Below are 19,921 nucleotides of genomic sequence, written 5' to 3'. Positions count from 1 at the left end.
ACATATTAACATAAAGATTCTATTTTAAGGGCAGATGAAAGAACTATCTCCAATTAGTCTTTATATTTAATTCAGACATTTGACCTCAGCTTCTGTTGTTTTTTTTTAATAGTTTTGATTGTTGGGGTTGGGGGGAGAGAATTATGGGCTATCTGGGCTTTTAACTGTGTGCATGATTTGGTTCTTAGTTTTTGGTTCTTTTTTCATAGCTTTGCCTTTTGATCTGGCAACCAGCTATAGCTACCATGATAATTTCTCACATAGAAAAATAGAGGGGAAAAAACGGATTTTGTATCCATAGCAGGAGAATAGAGGGGCTCTGAAGTGAGTTTCTCTACTGCCTTTGTCCTCCTGTGAGACTCTCCTGTCTGGCTGGAGTGTGCAACCTGCAGATGAAAGCTACTGTACATACATGCAGATACTGGTATCTCATATGGACTTTGGTTTGAAAATCTACCCAATTTCACTCCACCTCCACCAATTTTGGGTTCAGGCCATACACACAGCCAGAGTGTAGATCTCACAAGTTTTGACTAAGGTGATGCAGACAGAAAAATAAGTCTCCCACCAATGATAAGAGCTCTAGCAATCTCCAATTCACCCTGTCTGCTTGGTGAAGCATAGTTTCTCCATTTGATTCCTTTTCTAGTATATAAAATGATTTATGTGAGAAGTGCACAGGATATTTCCATAAACTGATAGGATAATTTGCTGCCTTTCCAGAGCAAACATGATCCCTACCGTTTCCTGAAATATGATCTAGAAAACCCACTGAACAAAAAGCCTCCTCTTCTGGTGCAGAAACATGGTGTCATTCCTGGAATGGTGGTGGCAAGTATCTGATGGTTTTCTTGTAATGTCAGTTGGCCTCTTTAGTTCATTGACACTGCAGAAATTGTTTCCTCATAACACAGTTTTTCCTAACCTTGCACTCTCCAGATTAGTTGGACTTTAACTTCATAATCCATAACCGCATATGCTGATTAGAAGATTTGAGTGTTGAGAGTCCAAAACACTGAGAAGGTACCATGAATTATGCTAGTGGCAGTGAAAGAAGCACTCTTAGCCAAAGGTGTTCCTTTAACTTTTAAACACTTACTTTCCAGACTCAGATCTTTGTCCCCTCCCTTGGCAGCTTGAATCCGCCAGGTGGGCAATGATCAAGTTCATAGGTGGCAGAGATGGCTGCAAAAGGACCCTGTCCATTCTCAAGAGCCACAGGCTCAGCTTAAGAAACAGAGACCCAGACTGCAGCTCAGAGCATATATGAGTGATATTCATATGCTTTACTTAACTGACTTTCTGGCCCACTTTTCTCTAACAGAGTCTGGGCTCCTCTAAATTGTGCTTCTGGCTGGCATGTCACAGATGCAATCAGGGTGTAGAAGTAGTTCTGCTTTACTGTCCTTGCTACTACTGTATAGGCTCAAACCAACAAGCACCAACTTGGCTGCTCTCCTGAAAGCTAGCAGCATGGTTTCCTGTTTCCTTCTTCCAGGATATGTTTTAGACTTCCCAATCTAGTTTTCAGAGACTTTCTGGCATCCTCTTGGATACTAATCAGGCTCAACCCTGGTTCAGCCCTTGCAAGTTCCTAGCCAGACAAGGCCAGTCAGGTGCTGCTTCCTGTTGCTGAGGCAGACACTAACTGCATTCCTGACAATATTCTGCACATCTTTTGTTAAAAAGAACACATATGGAGAATCCCAGGTAACTCTGGGAACATGGGGTGGGTAGGAAGAAATTTCCCTTTTTTTCTTTACACCAGTCTCAACAAAATATCGTTGATGTTGCAACTCACATTTAAAGAGGTCATGTTTGTGATTAGATTAGATTAAATTAGATTACATTAAATTAAATAATAAACATTAATTCCATATGGTGATATATTTGCATAGTTACTCAGAATTAGATCTCACTGATTCAACAGGACTTGCTAATTAACCAGGTTTATAATAACGTTCATATATAAGTTGTGAGCTCTGTTATAACAATACACTGTAAAATATTTGCCTTTGTTCTTTAATTTCCTTTTTAAGAAAAGACTGTAATGCTCAGTCTCTATCTGATTTAATCTTTTTACCTGATCTGTGAAATCAACATCCTGATCTCAGTTTAAAGGACAGGAAAAGGGAGGTATGAAGAGAAAGGAAAGTCTTCTTCCTGTATATAAAAATGCAATAAGTGAATGTCAGAGATTGGATTGGAATAGGATTGGAATCCTATTCACTGCTCCAAATTTCATGCCATGTGCCAAAATCACCCAATTGTGCTAAATAATAGAGGCTTCTAGTTATGCCTGGAACACATTAAATTTGTTCTGGGGTCTTTGTCACATAAAGGGAGACATTTTATTCAAGTTCATTGACAGAGGCGCCTACTCAGATAAAACAGACTTCTAGTAAACACAAAGTCTTTTTGTGTTCCAGTACTGCTTGTTTATTGCTTGTGAATCCTTCAGTCTGGAAGTGTAACACCTTGGGTAGACATGTTCAGCATTTCTAAGGATTCTGCTGCTGTAATTTTTTTCCTTTCAGCATATCAGACATTATTGGATACCATTCCTATTTTGTACTGAAATGCTATGAGGAAAATACAGCTGATATTTGTGAAAACGAGGAAGGGGTTTGTGTTCCTTGAAAGAATTTTTATTTATTTTAGCAAAAAGCTCAAACCTATTTGGGAAGAAACTAATAGATAAAATTGTGAAATGTGCAGATGAATTTCATTTTCAGAATTAAATATTACTAGGATTATCTTAAAAACAATACCCAGAGCTATGAAGGTCATTATTAATCAGCTCCATTTTACAGTTCAAGTTAGTAATACATTATTCCAGGCTGACTGTTAATTGTTTTCAGCTTAACATATGGAGCTTTAGTGTGTGACTTTCCCTAATAGATGTGATTTTTACTATAAATTTTAGCAGCTTAACATTTTTATACATAATTTAACACATATTTCCATGATTTTTTAAAAAAAAACTTACATTTCTCATTCCCAACATATTTTGAAAGTAGCTTTCAGAAGTTTATGTTCTTTTTTTTTTACACAAATTTTTTCTTGCAAGAACTTTTTACTAGAAAAAAACAAATGCTAATGGATTACATTCAGTGCCACTGCTGTCCAATCCACATCAGAGTTCATTTTGCCAGTCCTTGAAAATCTGCATCCATAGAATTTCATGGTGGATTACTTTTATATTCCTATTGACATTGCTCTTTTTCAACCTTTTCATAGATGCCAGTAGTCCCTTGTTTCCCAATTTAATTTAGTTAGCTTTTAATTAACTTGAATTTTCAGCAGCAACAGCTTCTTAAGAGTTCAGCCTATTACTATACATACCTTCTTTGATATACGTGAATTTATTTTTAAGTAAATATAGTCAACACTTGGAATTTCATCCATAATATGGTATGTGACAGGTACAAATAATGTGGATATTACTTGGATGTCAGGCTAGCAACATGAGGTTCCATATTATCTTTGATGGTTTCTATTTTTTTAGTCTCAGTGAAAATATTTATCTGTCCAAGGATGTGAAAATTAAGACCATTCTTATACTTGTAGAAGTGGTCCTAAAATGAAAAAAGCATGTATGAAATGTAGATGGCCATTTAGGTGTGTGGGAAAAAATCCAGACTGGGATATGACATAGATTAGTAAGAATGTCCAACTTCCAGATGTTCAACAACAGCAGACATGCTGCTGAAATTAAGAAACCATGGGAATACCAGGAGTGGTTTTGTGTCATGCGCTGCCTCCCCCTGAATAACATTCAGACACTGGTTTGCGAATCAGGCTCTGGTTTATTGCAGGGCAGGTACAGCGTTGGTAGAAAAAAGCTGAGAGTGACAGGAGCGCGCCGGTGCGGGGTTTAAATACCCCGCGCCGGTCAGCGCCCCCTCGCTCACGGTCACGTCACCCCCCTTTGTCCCATGCGTTGCCCTGCCGGTGGGTGAGGGTTTCCGGGATCGCCCATCATCAGGTTTCCATTCTTCTGCTGATTGCTTTCAGCTGGGCGATCCCCGTTGTATTGCCGCTGATGGTTTGGGTGGCTCCGTGATTCATTTGGCTATTGTTTGTTGGCCGTTAGTCGTTGTAGGTTGATGGCTACTTAACTTGTACCCCTTCACCTATTTCCTTGTCATTGTCATGTGTGCCATTGCGCTGATGACTTTAGCTCAACGGCACTCATGACATACTGCCCCCTTTTCGAATAGTGTTCTCCCCCGGGTTTCTGGGTTTTCCCCGTGGAGCTGTCAAAACGCCACATTTTTTTTTTTTTTTTTCCAAAGTTCCCGCCGGAGTAGTTGTCGCCCCTCCCTTTGCTCCTCCCTCTACCACGTGCCTTCCCAGGGTGTGTCCATGGTGCGCATGCTCGGGTTCTGACCTGGCGTGCGCATGCTCCAACCACACCCTGTTTGTTTGGCTCAGTTCGGCGAGGCGAGAGGCGTGGCTGGTCGGGTGCTTCTCAGCTCCAGGTAGGGCCCTTCTTTTCTTATTTAGAGTGCGTCGCCTTTGTTGTGTCTCCTGGGCGTTGCCCCCAGGTTGCCCTGTTGACTTGCTTGCCACTCCCCCGCGGCCGGGGGGCGGGGGGAGGGTGCTGGCGATCGTTTGTCACCACCCCGTGGGCCCGGGGCGGGGGGAGTGAGTCCCGGGGGGGGGAAGGTCCACCCAAGTCGCGGGCTTGGGGGGGGCCCTTTCCCTTGGGGCACGGGTGGCGGGGGGGGGCCTGCGGGGGGGGGGTTTGGTTTTGCTGACCTTGGTTGCGGTTTGTCGGGGTATGCCCGGTGAAATGCTTTGGTCAGGTCAGGCGCGTTAACGTTGTGCGCCGCCACCCATTCCGGGTGGGGGAAGTGTTTCCACCTGACCAGATAGTGTAGAGTTCCTCGTTGCTTGCGGGAGTCGAGGATGTCCCTTATCTCGAAGTGGTGTTGCCCGTCGATCATTAGCGGTGCGGGCTGTGGCGTGCTTGGGTGCCATCGGGAGGTGGTTGCCGGTTTTAGGAGGCTGGTGTGGAACACCGGGTGGAGTCTCCGGAGGTTGTGTGGCAGGTCCAGGCGTATTGCTACCGGGTTCACTATTTGCGTGACTCGAAACGGCCCGATGTACTTAGGCCCCAGTTTTTTCGAGGGTTGGGTTGACTTTAGGAACTTGGTGGATAGATAGGCCATATCCCCCGCCTGGAACGTCGGTTGTTGGCGCCGGTGCTTGTCGGCCTGCTCTTTGTAAGCAGCCTGTGCCTCCTTCAGCGCCGCCGTGATTACTGGCCATGCTTCCGCGATCTTCCGTCCCCAGTCGCTGGCGTCCACCTGGGGTTCCGGGGGTTGAGGTAGCTCCGGTATGGGGACGAAGTCGCGCCCCGAGACTACTTCGAACGGAGTTTTCCCCGTGCTCGTGTGGACGGCGTTGTTGTATGCGACTTCGGCGAACGGGAGCAGTTCAGCCCAGTCGTCTTGGTGGTAGTTCGTATATGATCGTATAAATTGCTCTAAGGTGGCATTAAGAACCTCAGTGGCTCCGTCCGTCTGAGGATGCCAAGCCGTAGATAGGGCCTGTTGGGTCCCCGTCAGCTTCAGGAAGGCCCGCCAGAATTTGGAGGTGAACTGTGTGCCCCTGTCGGTCACCACACGTGCGGGACATCCGTGTAGCCTGTACACGTGGATGAGGAAGAGTTTGGCTAGCTGTTGTGAGGATGGGACCGACGTGCAGGGGATGAAGTGGGCCTGCTTTGAGAAGTAGTCCTTCACCACCCAAATGGCCGTTTTCTTCTGGCTGGGTGGGAGGTCCACTATAAAATCCATAGAGATTTCCTCCCATGGGCGGGAGGGTTCTGCCACCCGTTGCAATAGCCCCGCGGGTTTGCCTGGTGCCCGTTTGGCCCTAGCGCACGTTGGGCAGGACGCCACGTAGGTTTTTACGTCTCGCCTGAGCGCGGGCCACCAGAATTGGCGCCGTGTTAGGTGTAGGGTCTTGAGGAACCCAAAGTGTCCCGCTTGCTTGGCGTCGTGTGACCTATGCAAGATCGCCTGGCGTTGCGAGTCCGGGACGTAGATTCTGCCTTCCCCCCATGCCAGGTCTTGCGCCATCGTTACCTTGTCGGGGTTCGCCAGGAACCAGGGGTCGGTTTTGAGGGCGGCGGCGAGGTCCGTGCGCATTCCCCCTGGTAGTTGCGGTTGGCTTCTTTCCGTCGCCGGTTGTCCCGCCGTCGGCTGCGCCGTAGCGTCGAGCTGCCTCCGTGCGCCGCTTCGGGTGGTCACGGCCATCCCCAGTTGCGAGGCGGATAGGACCGTCCCAATGGTGTCTGGGGCGGGCTCTTCGTCTTGGGGCAGTCGGGAGAGGGCGTCGGCCAGGAAGTTCTTCTTGCCCGGCATGAACTTCAGCTGGAAATCAAAGCGGCTGAAGAATTGGGCCCATCGGACCTGTTTTGGGCTAAGGCGTCTAGGCGTTCGTAGGGCCTCGAGGTTCCGGTGGTCCGTCCAGACCTCGAATGGTTGGGTGGCTCCCTCGAGTAGGTGTCGCCATGTCTCTAGTGCCGATTTCACCGCGAAGGCTTCTTTCTCCCAGACGTGCCATCGCCTCTCTGTCTCGGAGAACTTCCTTGACAGGTAGGCGCATGGTTTCAGGAGCCCCGTGGAGTCTTTCTGTAGCAGGATGGCTCCCAGGGAGAAGTCTGAGGCGTCGGCTTGGACCACGAACGGCCGTTCTGGGTCCGGGTGCGCGAGGATTGGCTCCGTAGTGAACAGCGCTTTCAGCTTGTCGAATGCGGTCTGGCACGCGGGAGTCCAATTCAGCACTGTGCCTGGGTTCTTGGCGCGTCGGGTGTCCCCCACCCCTTTGGTTTTGAGGAGGTCCGTTAAGGGGAGGGCTATCTCAGCGAACCCCCGGGCGAATGACCTGTAGAAATTCGCGAATCCCAGGAAGCTCTGTAGTTGCCGTCTGTTGCGGGGCCGCTCCCAGTTTAGCACCGCTTCGACTTTTGCAGGGTCCATTTCGATGCCGTCCCCGGAGATTCGATACCCCAAATAGTCTAGGCGCTCTTTGTGAAACTCGCACTTTGTAGGCTTCGCATAGAGCTGCGCCCTTCTGAGCTTGTCGAGGACTTGCCTGACTAAGGTTACGTGTTCCTCGTGTGTTTTTGTGTAAATAAGGACGTCGTCGATGTAGACCAGGACCCCTTTAAACAGATGTTCATGCAGTACCTCATTGATGAGCTGCATGAACACCCCAGGGGCCCCCGCGAGTCCGAAGGGCAGTACCTTGTACTGGAAAGCGCCTAGGGGGCAGTTAAACGCCGTCTTCCATTCGTCCCCCTCCCTGATTCGGATGCGATAGTACGCCTCGCGAAGGTCCAATTTGGAAAAGACTTTGCCCGTGGACAGGTGGGCGAGCATGTCCTTCACCAGGGGTAAGGGGTATTTGTTGGACAGGGAAGCCGCGTTTAGGCCCCGGTAGTCGGTGCAGAGCCGTAGGGTCCCGTCTTTCTTCTCCCGGAATAAGACGGGGGCTCCGACCGGTGAGCATGCTGGCTCTATGAATCCCCTGTCTAGGTTTTTATCAATGAACTCCCGGAGGGTTGCCATCTCCTTCGGGGTCATCGAATAGATCTTTGGTCTAGGTAAGGGGACGTCGGGCAGTAGGTCGATCCGGCAATCCGTCTTGCGGTGGGGGGGTAGTTGGTCCGCCTCTGCCTCTCCGAAGACCTCGGAGAAGTCGGCGTATTGTTCTGGTAGGTCTGCTGTGGTAGCGGCGTTGTCTTGTGTGGTCGCCTCCGCTCGTCCTACCGTGGGGTTGCTTTTGCCAGCTGGTACTGGTGCTCGATACTCGCCGTCGCCGAATGTGAAGGAGCTGGTCGCCCAGTTGATCCGCGGGTTGTTTTTCGCGAGCCATGGCATCCCCAGGACTGCAATGGGCCGTCCGATGTGCGTGACTACGAACGATGTGCGCTCGGTGTGAGTGCCCATTTGCAGGGTGACCGGCTCGGTTTGTAGCGTGGCTGGTTTTCCTCCCGCTGTAGAGCCGTCCAGCTGGTGGAATGCCAGCGGCGTGGGGAGGGGGAAGCAGCGGAGGTCGAGTTTGGCGACTAGGTCGGGGTGGATGAGGTTTTTTGAGCACCCCGAGTCCACTAGTGCCGCGGCCGTGGTGGCTCCGTTGGCGGTAGAGAGTTGAATTGCTGCCAATATTACGGAGCTTTTGTCGTTTCGTTGAGGTGGTCCGCGTTGCTGTCCCACCGCCTGCCTCGCCACGCGTCTCAGAGCAGGCGGGGAGCATTTCCCGCCGGCTGGTCGGGGTCGGTATTGTCCTCTTCCCCCCAGTAAGCGTCCCAGCCCTCTTTCGGTGTCGCTGTGGCCACGGTCATTCGGCGGTGAGGCGGCGGCCCCGGGTTGGGTGGTTTGGGGCTAATTTTCGGGGTGGGCTTGGGCGCGCTGGTCGGCGGTCGGTTGGCGAAGCAATCCGCCGTCTTGTGCCCTAATTTGCCACACCTCCCGCAGGGCTCCCGGTTGAACTTCTTTTTTGGGTATATGGGGCCGGCCATCCCCCCGTGTGGTGCGGGTACCTTTTTCCCGGCATCGTTTGTGTCTTCCGTGGTTGTCATGAGGAAGGTGCGGTGCGCGTGTTCGGCTTTCCCCGCGAGGTGGATCCACCCGTGTAACGTTTCTGGGTCGTCGCGGTAGAGGGCCCATTGGAGAACGTCGCGGTTGAGCCCCCTTTTGAAGATTTCCAGCAGGGTGGTCTCGGACCAGTCGCTGACCTTCCCCGCGAGGGCTTTGAACTCCAGGGCGTAGTCAGGGACCGTGCGGGTGCCCTGTTTAAGTCTTTGGAGTGCGCTTTTCGCCCGTACTTTGGCTAGGGGGTCTTCGAAGTAGTTTTTCATCTCTTTGATGAAAGCAGGGAAGGTGGCGAGGGCGGGGGAGCTGGACTCGTACAGTTGGACGTACCAGTCCGCCGCCCTGTCTTGGAGTTTGATCGCCACGGCGGCGATCTTGTCGGCCTCGGAGTCATAGGAGTGTCCGTGCCTCCCCATGAACTCCCTAGCGTTGGTTACAAAAAACGAGAGTTTTGTGGGGGTCCCATCGAAGAAGATGGGGAAGTCCTTTGGGGCCCGGGCGTTTTGTGCGGCCCCGCCTCTCGCTTCTCGGGGTGTGGTGTCGGCCGCCTGTGCTGTCTGCTGGCCCTCCGCTGGCCCGTGTGGGTTCGATGCTTCGCTCGGGGTGTGGGCTTGTGCGGGGACGTCGTTGGATGGCGCGGGGGGCATAAGCGCCTGGAGCATGGTCCGGAGTTCCGTCAGCTGAGCCCGCATGGCCGCGAGTTCAGCTCGTGCCTCCTCGTCCACAGCCCGCGCCGCCGCTGGGGCCGGTTCCGTTGGCGCGTCCTCGGGGGTGGGTTGCCGGCGGGGTTCATCGTCCCTCTGCCGCGGGTCCGCTTCCTCCGCCGTCTGATGGGTGTCTCCGTCGTCCTCCTCCGTGTTGAGCGCCGTGGGGCTGTCGCTCCACGCCCGTTGCTGGGGTGCGATGTGGGGCGCGGGGTCCTCCGCTGGTTTCGGAAGTCGTGCTGCTCCCTCCCGCGGTCGGGTTGCCTCCGTCGCCATCTCCCCTTGGGGTTGGAGCTGAGGCTCGGGTCGGGTGGGGTGGGCGTCCATGGCTCCGGGAGTCCGCGGTGCCTCTGGCCTTGGTCGGTCCTCCTCTGTCTCTTGCCGCGCGGCTCGCCCTCCTTGCCCGCGCCGTTCCGGCCTCATCTTGCTGGTCTTCTCTCCGTCTACTCCTCCCGCGGCTCGTTGTCGTCCGGTGGGGCTCGGCGAGGCTGAGTTTATGACTCTCAGCTTTATGTCATGCGCTGCCTCCCCCTGAATAACATTCAGACACTGGTTTGCGAATCAGGCTCTGGTTTATTGCAGGGCAGGTACAGCGTTGGTAGAAAAAAGCTGAGAGTGACAGGAGCGCGCCGGTGCGGGGTTTAAATACCCCGCGCCGGTCAGCGCCCCCTCGCTCACGGTCACGTCACCCCCCTTTGTCCCATGCGTTGCCCTGCCGGTGGGTGAGGGTTTCCGGGATCGCCCATCATCAGGTTTCCATTCTTCTGCTGATTGCTTTCAGCTGGGCGATCCCCGTTGTATTGCCGCTGATGGTTTGGGTGGCTCCGTGATTCATTTGGCTATTGTTTGTTGGCCGTTAGTCGTTGTAGGTTGATGGCTACTTAACTTGTACCCCTTCACCTATTTCCTTGTCATTGTCATGACGTCGTCGATGTAGACCAGGACCCCTTTAAACAGATGTTCATGCAGCTCATCAATGAGGTACTGCATGAACATCTGTTTAAAGGGGTCCTGGTCTACATCAACGACGTCCTTATTTACACAAAAACACACGAGGAACACGTAACCTTAGTCAGGCAAGTCCTCGACAAGCTCAGAAGGGCGCAGCTCTATGCGAAGCCTACAAAGTGCGAGTTTCACAAAGAGCGCCTAGACTATTTGGGGTATCGAATCTCCAGGGACGGCATCGAAATGGACCCCGCAAAAGTCGAAGCGGTGCTAAACTGGGAGCGGCCCCGCAACAGACGGCAACTACAGAGCTTCTTGGGATTCGCGAATTTCTACAGGTCATTCGCCCGGGGGTTCGCTGAGATAGCCCTCCCCTTAACGGACCTCCTCAAAACCAAAGGGGTGGGGGACACCCGACGCGCCAAGAACCCAGGCACAGTGCTGAATTGGACTCCCGCGTGCCAGACCGCATTCGACAAGCTGAAAGCGCTGTTCACTACGGAGCCAATCCTCGCGCACCCGGACCCAGAACGGCCGTTCGTGGTCCAAGCCGACGCCTCAGACTTCTCCCTGGGAGCCATCCTGCTACAGAAAGACTCCACGGGGCTCCTGAAACCATGCGCCTACCTGTCAAGGAAGTTCTCCGAGACAGAGAGGCGATGGCACGTCTGGGAGAAAGAAGCCTTCGCGGTGAAATCGGCACTAGAGACATGGCGACACCTACTCGAGGGAGCCACCCAACCATTCGAGGTCTGGACGGACCACCGGAACCTCGAGGCCCTACGAACGCCTAGACGCCTTAGCCCAAAACAGGTCCGATGGGCCCAATTCTTCAGCCGCTTTGATTTCCAGCTGAAGTTCATGCCGGGCAAGAAGAACTTCCTGGCCGACGCCCTCTCCCGACTGCCCCAAGACGAAGAGCCCGCCCCAGACACCATTGGGACGGTCCTATCCGCCTCGCAACTGGGGATGGCCGTGACCACCCGAAGCGGCGCACGGAGGCAGCTCGACGCTACGGCGCAGCCGACGGCGGGACAACCGGCGACGGAAAGAAGCCAACCGCAACTACCAGGGGGAATGCGCACGGACCTCGCCGCCGCCCTCAAAACCGACCCCTGGTTCCTGGCGAACCCCGACAAGGTAACGATGGCGCAAGACCTGGCATGGGGGGAAGGCAGAATCTACGTCCCGGACTCGCAACGCCAGGCGATCTTGCATAGGTCACACGACGCCAAGCAAGCGGGACACTTTGGGTTCCTCAAGACCCTACACCTAACACGGCGCCAATTCTGGTGGCCCGCGCTCAGGCGAGACGTAAAAACCTACGTGGCGTCCTGCCCAACGTGCGCTAGGGCCAAACGGGCACCAGGCAAACCCGCGGGGCTATTGCAACGGGTGGCAGAACCCTCCCGCCCATGGGAGGAAATCTCTATGGATTTTATAGTGGACCTCCCACCCAGCCAGAAGAAAACGGCCATTTGGGTGGTGAAGGACTACTTCTCAAAGCAGGCCCACTTCATCCCCTGCACGTCGGTCCCATCCTCACAACAGCTAGCCAAACTCTTCCTCATCCACGTGTACAGGCTACACGGATGTCCCGCACGTGTGGTGACCGACAGGGGCACACAGTTCACCTCCAAATTCTGGCGGGCCTTCCTGAAGCTGACGGGGACCCAACAGGCCCTATCTACGGCTTGGCATCCTCAGACGGACGGAGCCACTGAGGTTCTTAATGCCACCTTAGAGCAATTTATACGATCATATACGAACTACCACCAAGACGACTGGGCTGAACTGCTCCCGTTCGCCGAAGTCGCATACAACAACGCCGTCCACACGAGCACGGGGAAAACTCCGTTCGAAGTAGTCTCGGGGCGCGACTTCGTCCCCATACCGGAGCTACCTCAACCCCCGGAACCCCAGGTGGACGCCAGCGACTGGGGACGGAAGATCGCGGAAGCATGGCCAGTAATCACGGCGGCGCTGAAGGAGGCACAGGCTGCTTACAAAGAGCAGGCCGACAAGCACCGGCGCCAACAACCGACGTTCCAGGCGGGGGATATGGCCTATCTATCCACCAAGTTCCTAAAGTCAACCCAACCCTCGAAAAAACTGGGGCCTAAGTACATCGGGCCGTTTCGAGTCACGCAAATAGTGAACCCGGTAGCAATACGCCTGGACCTGCCACACAACCTCCGGAGACTCCACCCGGTGTTCCACACCAGCCTCCTAAAACCGGCAACCACCTCCCGATGGCACCCAAGCACGCCACAGCCCGCACCGCTAATGGTGTGTGGGAAAAAATCCAGACTGGGATATGACATAGATTAGTAAGAATGTCCAACTTCCAGATGTTCAACAACAGCAGACATGCTGCTGAAATTAAGAAACCATGGGAATACCAGGAGTGGTTTTGTCTGTGAAAGGACTAAAACCTATTTATTTACTATGCACTCCAGCTGGTTAGTCTCAAAAGTCTAACATAAAACAAAATAGAACTGACAAATCTGAACCCTGTCCACTTCTACCTAAAATATTGTATATAACCACTGCTTATGGTTATAATTACTATTAACTGGGAAAAAAGTCACTTCAAAAACTTCTTGAGCATATCACGGACTTAAATTTCTCCTTCCTGCATGAAAGAATGGCAAAAGCAGTTATTAGTAATGTAGTCCTTATCCATGGATTAGGTACACAGAGGCCAATTGCCAACCATAGTACACAGCAACAAATTAATTATGGCACAGAGAGACTATTTCTGTTCTCTTTGTCTCAGCAGGCATACCAGCAAGCCAGCCAGCCAGCCTATGGAAGGTTGCCTTGCTGGCTGTAGTAGGACTTTAACATTCAGAGAATAATAAATCATTCTGCTGAAAACTACACAAGCAGCCTACAAGGTAGTCAAAATAATGATGCAGTGTCTGGTTTGGGAGCACATCTGCTGCACAAAGGGATTTTCAAATAGTCCCAAACTAAAAAGAGTTAGTTGTCTTAGCTGCAAAACAAGGTTCATCAGTGCTGATTTGGAAAACTCAAGGCATCTGTCCCTTGATCTTAACCAATAATTGCTTGATCAGCCATGGAAATACATGGTCTTCTATCTAGGCTGATAGAATAGCCACTAGCAAGCAACAACAATTATTCAGAATTAGAAGAACTCAGCTCTCTACAGTTCACAAAATTAACTAACAGCCTGCATGCTTACATGGAAATAACTGCTAGTGTGTTGAGGAGATGCTACTATCATTGATTAATGCCTCTTTATGGGAGGGGGTAGAACCACCTGCCTTGAAGGAGGTGGTGGTGTGCCCCCTTCTCAAGAAGCCCTCCTATGTTAGACGACTTTCACCCAGTCTCCAACCTTCCCTTTTTAGCGAAGGTTGTTGAGAGGTGGTTGGTGCACAGCTACAGAGGACCCTGGATGAAGCAGATTTTCTGGATCCTTTTCAGGCTGGGTTCAGGCTGGGCACAGCACTGAAACAGCATTGGTCACACTTGTCTATGACCTTTGGAGGATTCAGGATGGGGGTGCTGCAACCATTCTGGCCCTCCTGGACCTCTTAGCCATTTTCAATACCATCAACTATGGTATCATACTGGACCGGCTTCTGGGGTTGGGAGTAGAGGCACTGTGTTACAGTGGTTCTCTTCCTTCCTCCAGGTTGGTTCCAGTCAGTGTTGGTGGGGGAGGAGAGGTTGAGCCCTAGGCCCCTGAAGTGTGGGGATGCCTTAGGGCTTGAGCCTTTCGCTTCTCCTTTTCAACATCTACACAAAACCGCTGGGGGAGGTCATCCATTGGTATGAGATGCAGTATCATCAGTATGCTGATGGGGGAGGAACCAACTTCAACCCAACCCTGGCAAGACAGAGTGGCTTTGGGTTTTTAGTCCCCAACCCCGGGCAATATTTCATCTTTGACTCTGGATGGGGTGGCAGTCCCCCAGACTGAGTGGGTCACAATTTGGGGATCCTCCTAGATTCACGGCTCCTGATTGAGGAGCAGGTGGCAGCCATGGCTGGGGGGCCTTTGCACAGATTTGTCTAGGGCACCAACTGCACCCCTTCCTGGACCGGAAGACCTTGCTCATGGTCACTCGTGCCTTGGTTACTTCCTGTTTGGATTATTGCAACATGCTGTACATGAGGCTGCCCTTGAAGACCCCCAGAAGCTACAACTGGTTCAGAATGCAGCAGCATATGCAGTGATGGGTGCCCCTAGGTTTATCCATCTTACACCTCTGTTGTGCAAACTGACTGGCTCCCAGTTTCCTTCCAGGTGCAATTCAACGAGTTGGTTATTACCTTTAAAGCCCTATATGGCACAGGGTCAGGTTATCTGTGGGACCACCTCTCCCTAAGGACATTTACCTGTCCTATCAGATTAGATAGGGTGGACATGCTGCTAGTCCCTTCCCTTAAACATTGCCATCTTATGGGATCTAGGAAGCATGCCTTTTCCATGGCAGCCCCTGCCCTATGGAACACCCTTCCCCCTGAGGTTTGGCAGGCCTCCACTCTCCTAGCCTTCTGGAAAGCACTTAAGACCTGGCTTTTCCCCCCAAGCACTGGGATAGGGTGAGATCAATGAGAGTTTTTGTGGCAGACTGCTTGTTAAAGTTTATTATGGTATATGGTTTCTTTATTATTTGTGGTTTTAATAGATATATGTATATGTTAATTATACAACAATGCTGTTTCAACTGTTGGTTGGGAGCCACCCAGAGTTTGGTATAAGATGGATGACTATATAAATGTTTTAAATAAATAAATAAATAAATAAATAAATAAACAAGTAAATAAATTTCTTCTATTATATATTAGTTTGTTTTCTTGGCTGTCCATGGTATTCTAGGGAGTCTTATCCAACGCCAAAGTTCAAAAGCATCAATAATCTTTCTATCCTTCAAGTCCAACTTTCACTTGTATACAGTGTCATGGGGAATCACTGCCTGCATGATTCTGATCTTTGTAGGTATAGTCACATCCTGGCATTTGAATATGTTTTCCAAGGCCTTTGTTGCTACTCTATCAAGTATGTCATATTTCTTGACTGCTGGTTCCTTTACTGTTGATGGTCAATCGTAAAAGGCAAAAGCTATTTACCACTTTAATATCTTCATCGTCAATTATAAGGCTGGTTGCTCTACCTGTTTATATTAGTTGTTCTTCTATATATTTAAACTTAGTCCCATTTTTTCACTGTGATTCTTAACTTTCATTACAGAGTTTGCAGACTATTTGCATTTTTGGGCTATCAGAGTAGCGTCATTAGCATGGCACAGGTTATTGATGTTTCTTCCTCCAATGTTAAAACCAAACTCATTTCACCCCTTCTCCAGGGTTTCTCAAAAATAATACCTAAGAGTTCATTAATTCAGGATTACAGAATACAATTTGTTTGATCCTGGAGTTCTGAACTCATTTCAGGAAATAGCTAGTCCTTGACCATTGTAGCTAATGGCAGTGAGACTTGTAATCTGACAGCTGCTGAGGGCACCAGACTGGGGGAGGCTGGTTTTGACTATCCATTTACCCAAGAATATTCAGCACTGAAGGATGTCAAACGCACGTCAACCAGCCTGCTGGCTGGAAGAATTCTGGGATTTGAAGTCCACACATCTTAACGTTGCTGAGGTTGAGAAACACTGCTTTAGAGTGGTGAAGGTTAAATCTTACAGTGGCCATTATGAAAACAAAAATCCTATCTTGCTTCACTTAATCTTAACCATTTTACTCCTTTATCCCAGAAGATTAAAACTTTCCAAGGAGCTATAGATTTTTAACAAACTGTAAAATCTTTCCAATAATAGGGATGAAATCATTTCTCCAGAAATTTGAAAAAAATATCATAGAACTTACCTTTTGCAGCTTCAATGCTTCCTAAACAAACCTGGTTTTAATACAATGAACCTTCTGAGAGGGGTTGTAGAAGGTTTGGCTTTACATCACTTGCAGCAACTTGTCTTTAACATTTAAATCTTCAGCCCACTAGAGGGAACTGCTGGCTCTCTGAAGAGGTAGAGTTGGAAAGAGTGGAAACAGTAAGCTATGAAGCAGCCAAGTTCTTTGGCTGCAAAATACACTCTTTGTTCCTTGCATGGAATCAACAGTAACTCATACAAGGTGAGCAAGTGGTTGCCAGCTACCCATTTCCAATGAGTGCCCTTACAGTTTCCAAACCTCTCTGTCACAACTCTTTCCCCCATGACCTCACCCATAAACCACATTCTCTCTACTCTCCACCTTGATTTCCTGAGTGTCCCCACCTACTTCCCTCTCCTTACTTATGCACCTACTCCGGTGGTCCTCCACCCTTTCCCCCACTTTATGCCTTCTACTCTCCACCTCACTCTGATGATACAAATACTTGTACCACCCTATTTCATGCCTTCCTGGCCAGTTAGCTTTTCCACCCCCTCCTTTGTTCTGATTTCATGCCCTCCCATTCTTTGAACTCCCCACTTACTTCACTGTCTACTCTTTCAATTGCATTGACCTGTTTTGTAGCATTGCAGTTACTATATAGTATACTTACCATGCAGATATTCAAGTGACAAAATGAAGGGATATGGTAGTAGCTCTATAGGGACAGGCATGCATTCTGATTCTCCATGTGACCAGAAGCCCTGAAAGGTCTTCCTTGTGCTGCAACAGTACTCTTCCTTTTACCCAGTCAGAATCATCTAAAAAGGTTGTCCAATGCCCCTTAACTCATCAATATTATCTTTTCTGCTGTCTTTTCAGTTAAAAGTTTGTTGCCATTATTCTTGTAATTTCTTTAGGACATACACTTATTTCTCTGATAAATTACTGTAAAATATTGCACTGCAGGGCAGCAAACTTCCCTGGGCAAAGTGACCTCTGTGTAGCTTGGGTCACTGTTCTCACTAGTACCATCATTGTAATTTCCCACAATATCTCAGAATTTTGTTACAACACAGGCATTGTAGAAAATTACTATGGCAGTTAGACTCAGTTTCCCAACACTGCTTAGAGTGCTGGGGCAGAATTTCTTTTAAAAAAGGCAGGAGGGCAGGCCAGCTACCAGCAGTGGATCCTACTCAGTCCCAAATCTCAGCAATTGGCCCAGGATGCCAATATACCTTATAACAAGGATGGCCAATGCCAGGAGTTACACTGTCCTCTAGATAATACAGTAGAACAAAAAACATAGTGGGTTGTCTTTCTCATCCCACCAACAATGGTCAGGTCCCAAGATAGATTGAAGTCTTTATGGTAATAAGAACTTCCAGTGGTGTCCCATCTCTCTCTCCCTCTATTGCTATTTGTGCATTAAAACTGGATGTAACATCCCTGGTTTAAAGGCATAGGACTAGGGTCCTGGTATAGGCTGCATACTTCTATTAACTGAAAGACCAATCTTCTAGAATAGGTTAACTCTTTTCAAAGAATAGCTTCACATAGTCAGGACTGGGCCCAATTGCTTGCAAACTAAAAATAGAGATGGCTAAGACATATGAAAAAGCAACTGATCACTGGTCTGGCATTGAAATATAGGCTTACGGTCAGGGTGTGTATTACTGAATTACATAGGCTTGCCCTAGAGTAAGTTTCACTGAACTAAATGGAGCTGATTTCTGAATAATCATGAATAGGATTGGGTTGATAAAACAAAACCAATGGCCCTTTTTACTGGCAAAATGAGCAGATCATTTTAAAAAATAAAGGTGCAAATTTATTTGTTGATAATATTGCTGTAGCTTTTATGAGGTTTAAAGTAGTATTAACATAGTATTAATACTCAGCATTAGTGGTATTAAGTGATGTGAAGGAAGTTTGTGTATGTGCACATATAGCTGTCAGAGTCCTTTACGTCTAAGTGAAAACATTTAAAGCTCCAGTACAAAACAGGAAAAGGAAACCATTTGGTCCAAGTCTTCAAACTCAACTTTATTTTTTTTGTTACAAAGCATTTTTGTTCCTCTCCTTCCTGTCTGTTTGTCAACAGATGTATGCCGGAGGGAAGCTGCTCTTTGGGAGCTGTGTTTTCAACGGATACAGCTACAGTAAGAGGGATCTGCTGAAACAGATCAACCAAGTTTGCCTTGACTGCAGAAGAGGTCACTTCCTGCCACAGAGTTTCAAATTTAGGTAAAACAGAAAATTAAGAGGAATATAAAAGTAAGAATGGGGAGAAGTATGGCAATATCATGCTGAGGTCTGTGTTTACAATATTAACTTAACAAGAAAGAGCTGTAATGAGAAGAATGAAATTCCATAAACTCATTGCAGGGTGAGTGACAAGGAATGGAGTAGGAGGAGAATAACAGCAGTAGTAGCTTGATAGAATATTCTTTCTTGCTATGGTACATGTTGCTAAAAATTGGTCTCCTAACACATTCAGTATTTAATTTATAATCATGTAATAATCTGATTTTAAATCAATTTATTGTAATTACATTGTACTTGTGTGCAATATTATCCATTCATATATTATCAGATTTGTGACATAATATAGTTCTACTTTTGAATCTACTGAAGAGTTAAAAAGTCAATAAGGTTTTGCATATTGTTATATGTCTTTGTTTCACATTATTAAAAACAACATTATCTTTAATAGTTGGGGTTTGACATGATGGTACAGAATATTTTATATTACAGTAACAAACAGATGTACTTTCATAGAAACAAACAAAGTTGAAAGGGACTATTGACAAATAATCAAGTTCCATTCCTCCTCCTTGCCAACAAGTTCAGATCCCAACATTATTCTGGAAAATCTAGATTTAAAAGATATATTGTTGATTTCAGCCAAGGAATTGTCATCTAGATTTATTCTTTAGAGGAAAGCTTAGTGTTTTCAGTCTGAAAGTCAAGATTTCAGGTGCTATGGTACCTTGCTGAAGGAAGAAGCTGCTTCCTACTTCTACCCTGTCTCTGAGGTTATAGTACTATACTTATTTTTGGGTAATAAGTTTGATGGAACTCAGTAAGGCTTAATTTTGAGTAGACATGCTTAGGACTACATGGTTAAACCGCTCATCTGAGACATTATCCTTTATTTTAAAATGTATAAGAGTGATTGACCATACAGCAGGAGGAAGCAATCCCACAGGATACAATAAGGCAACTTTAAACTCTAGACCAGGACTACCAGCTTGGGCTGCAAAGATTTGGAGGATGACTGGCTGGCAGCAACAAGATACACAAAACTCCAACTTCAGTGATCATCTGGATTTTTATAGCCCCAAATTAGTAGCCCTACATTTTATACTATTACTCATATGTCTCAATGGAGGACGAATGTTCTTAGAATATGATATATACTTCTTCATGTGCAAGCATACATATCCATCACCCTATTTCCTCCCAGAGTAAGAAATGATTTGATGTAGTAAATAATACACCAAATAAATCAAAGGCATGAGATAAGAAAAAGAATGGGATATACAGCTTAGTCTAGTTGATATCAACACTAGTGTGATGGTTGCCTTGCTCCCAAAAAGACACGGACTCACTTAGATAGGGCTAAGGATTTCCGGTTTAATGAGAACAGAGTACATACACGCAAAAAGACGGGAATGAGCACATGGCGTGCAGGGTACCCCGTAAATACCCACGGTGCGGACCTGGCCCTTCTCCACCCCCCATTGTCCCACAGTCCGGATCCGGATTCTTGATGGGTGATCAGGG

General features: G+C 48.5%; 1 protein-coding gene across 1 annotated transcript in view; it reads left to right on the top strand.

The window, feature by feature from the left end:
• Window positions 1–18,383, top strand: part of C2H3orf20 (chromosome 2 C3orf20 homolog) — a 51,017-nt gene extending 32,634 nt beyond the window's left edge. The window contains exons 12-13 of the mRNA XM_063296563.1: window positions 724–831; window positions 18,237–18,383. Of these exons, the coding sequence (XP_063152633.1) occupies window positions 724–831; window positions 18,237–18,383 (255 nt within the window). The remainder of the gene's footprint in view (window positions 1–723; window positions 832–18,236) is intronic.
• Window positions 18,384–19,921: the final 1,538 nt, after the last annotated feature.

This window comes from Candoia aspera, chromosome 2 (assembly GCF_035149785.1).
Source record: "Candoia aspera isolate rCanAsp1 chromosome 2, rCanAsp1.hap2, whole genome shotgun sequence".
NCBI classification, from domain to species: domain Eukaryota; kingdom Metazoa; phylum Chordata; class Lepidosauria; order Squamata; family Boidae; genus Candoia; species Candoia aspera.
This window is presented reverse-complemented; position numbering and strand designations above follow the sequence as displayed.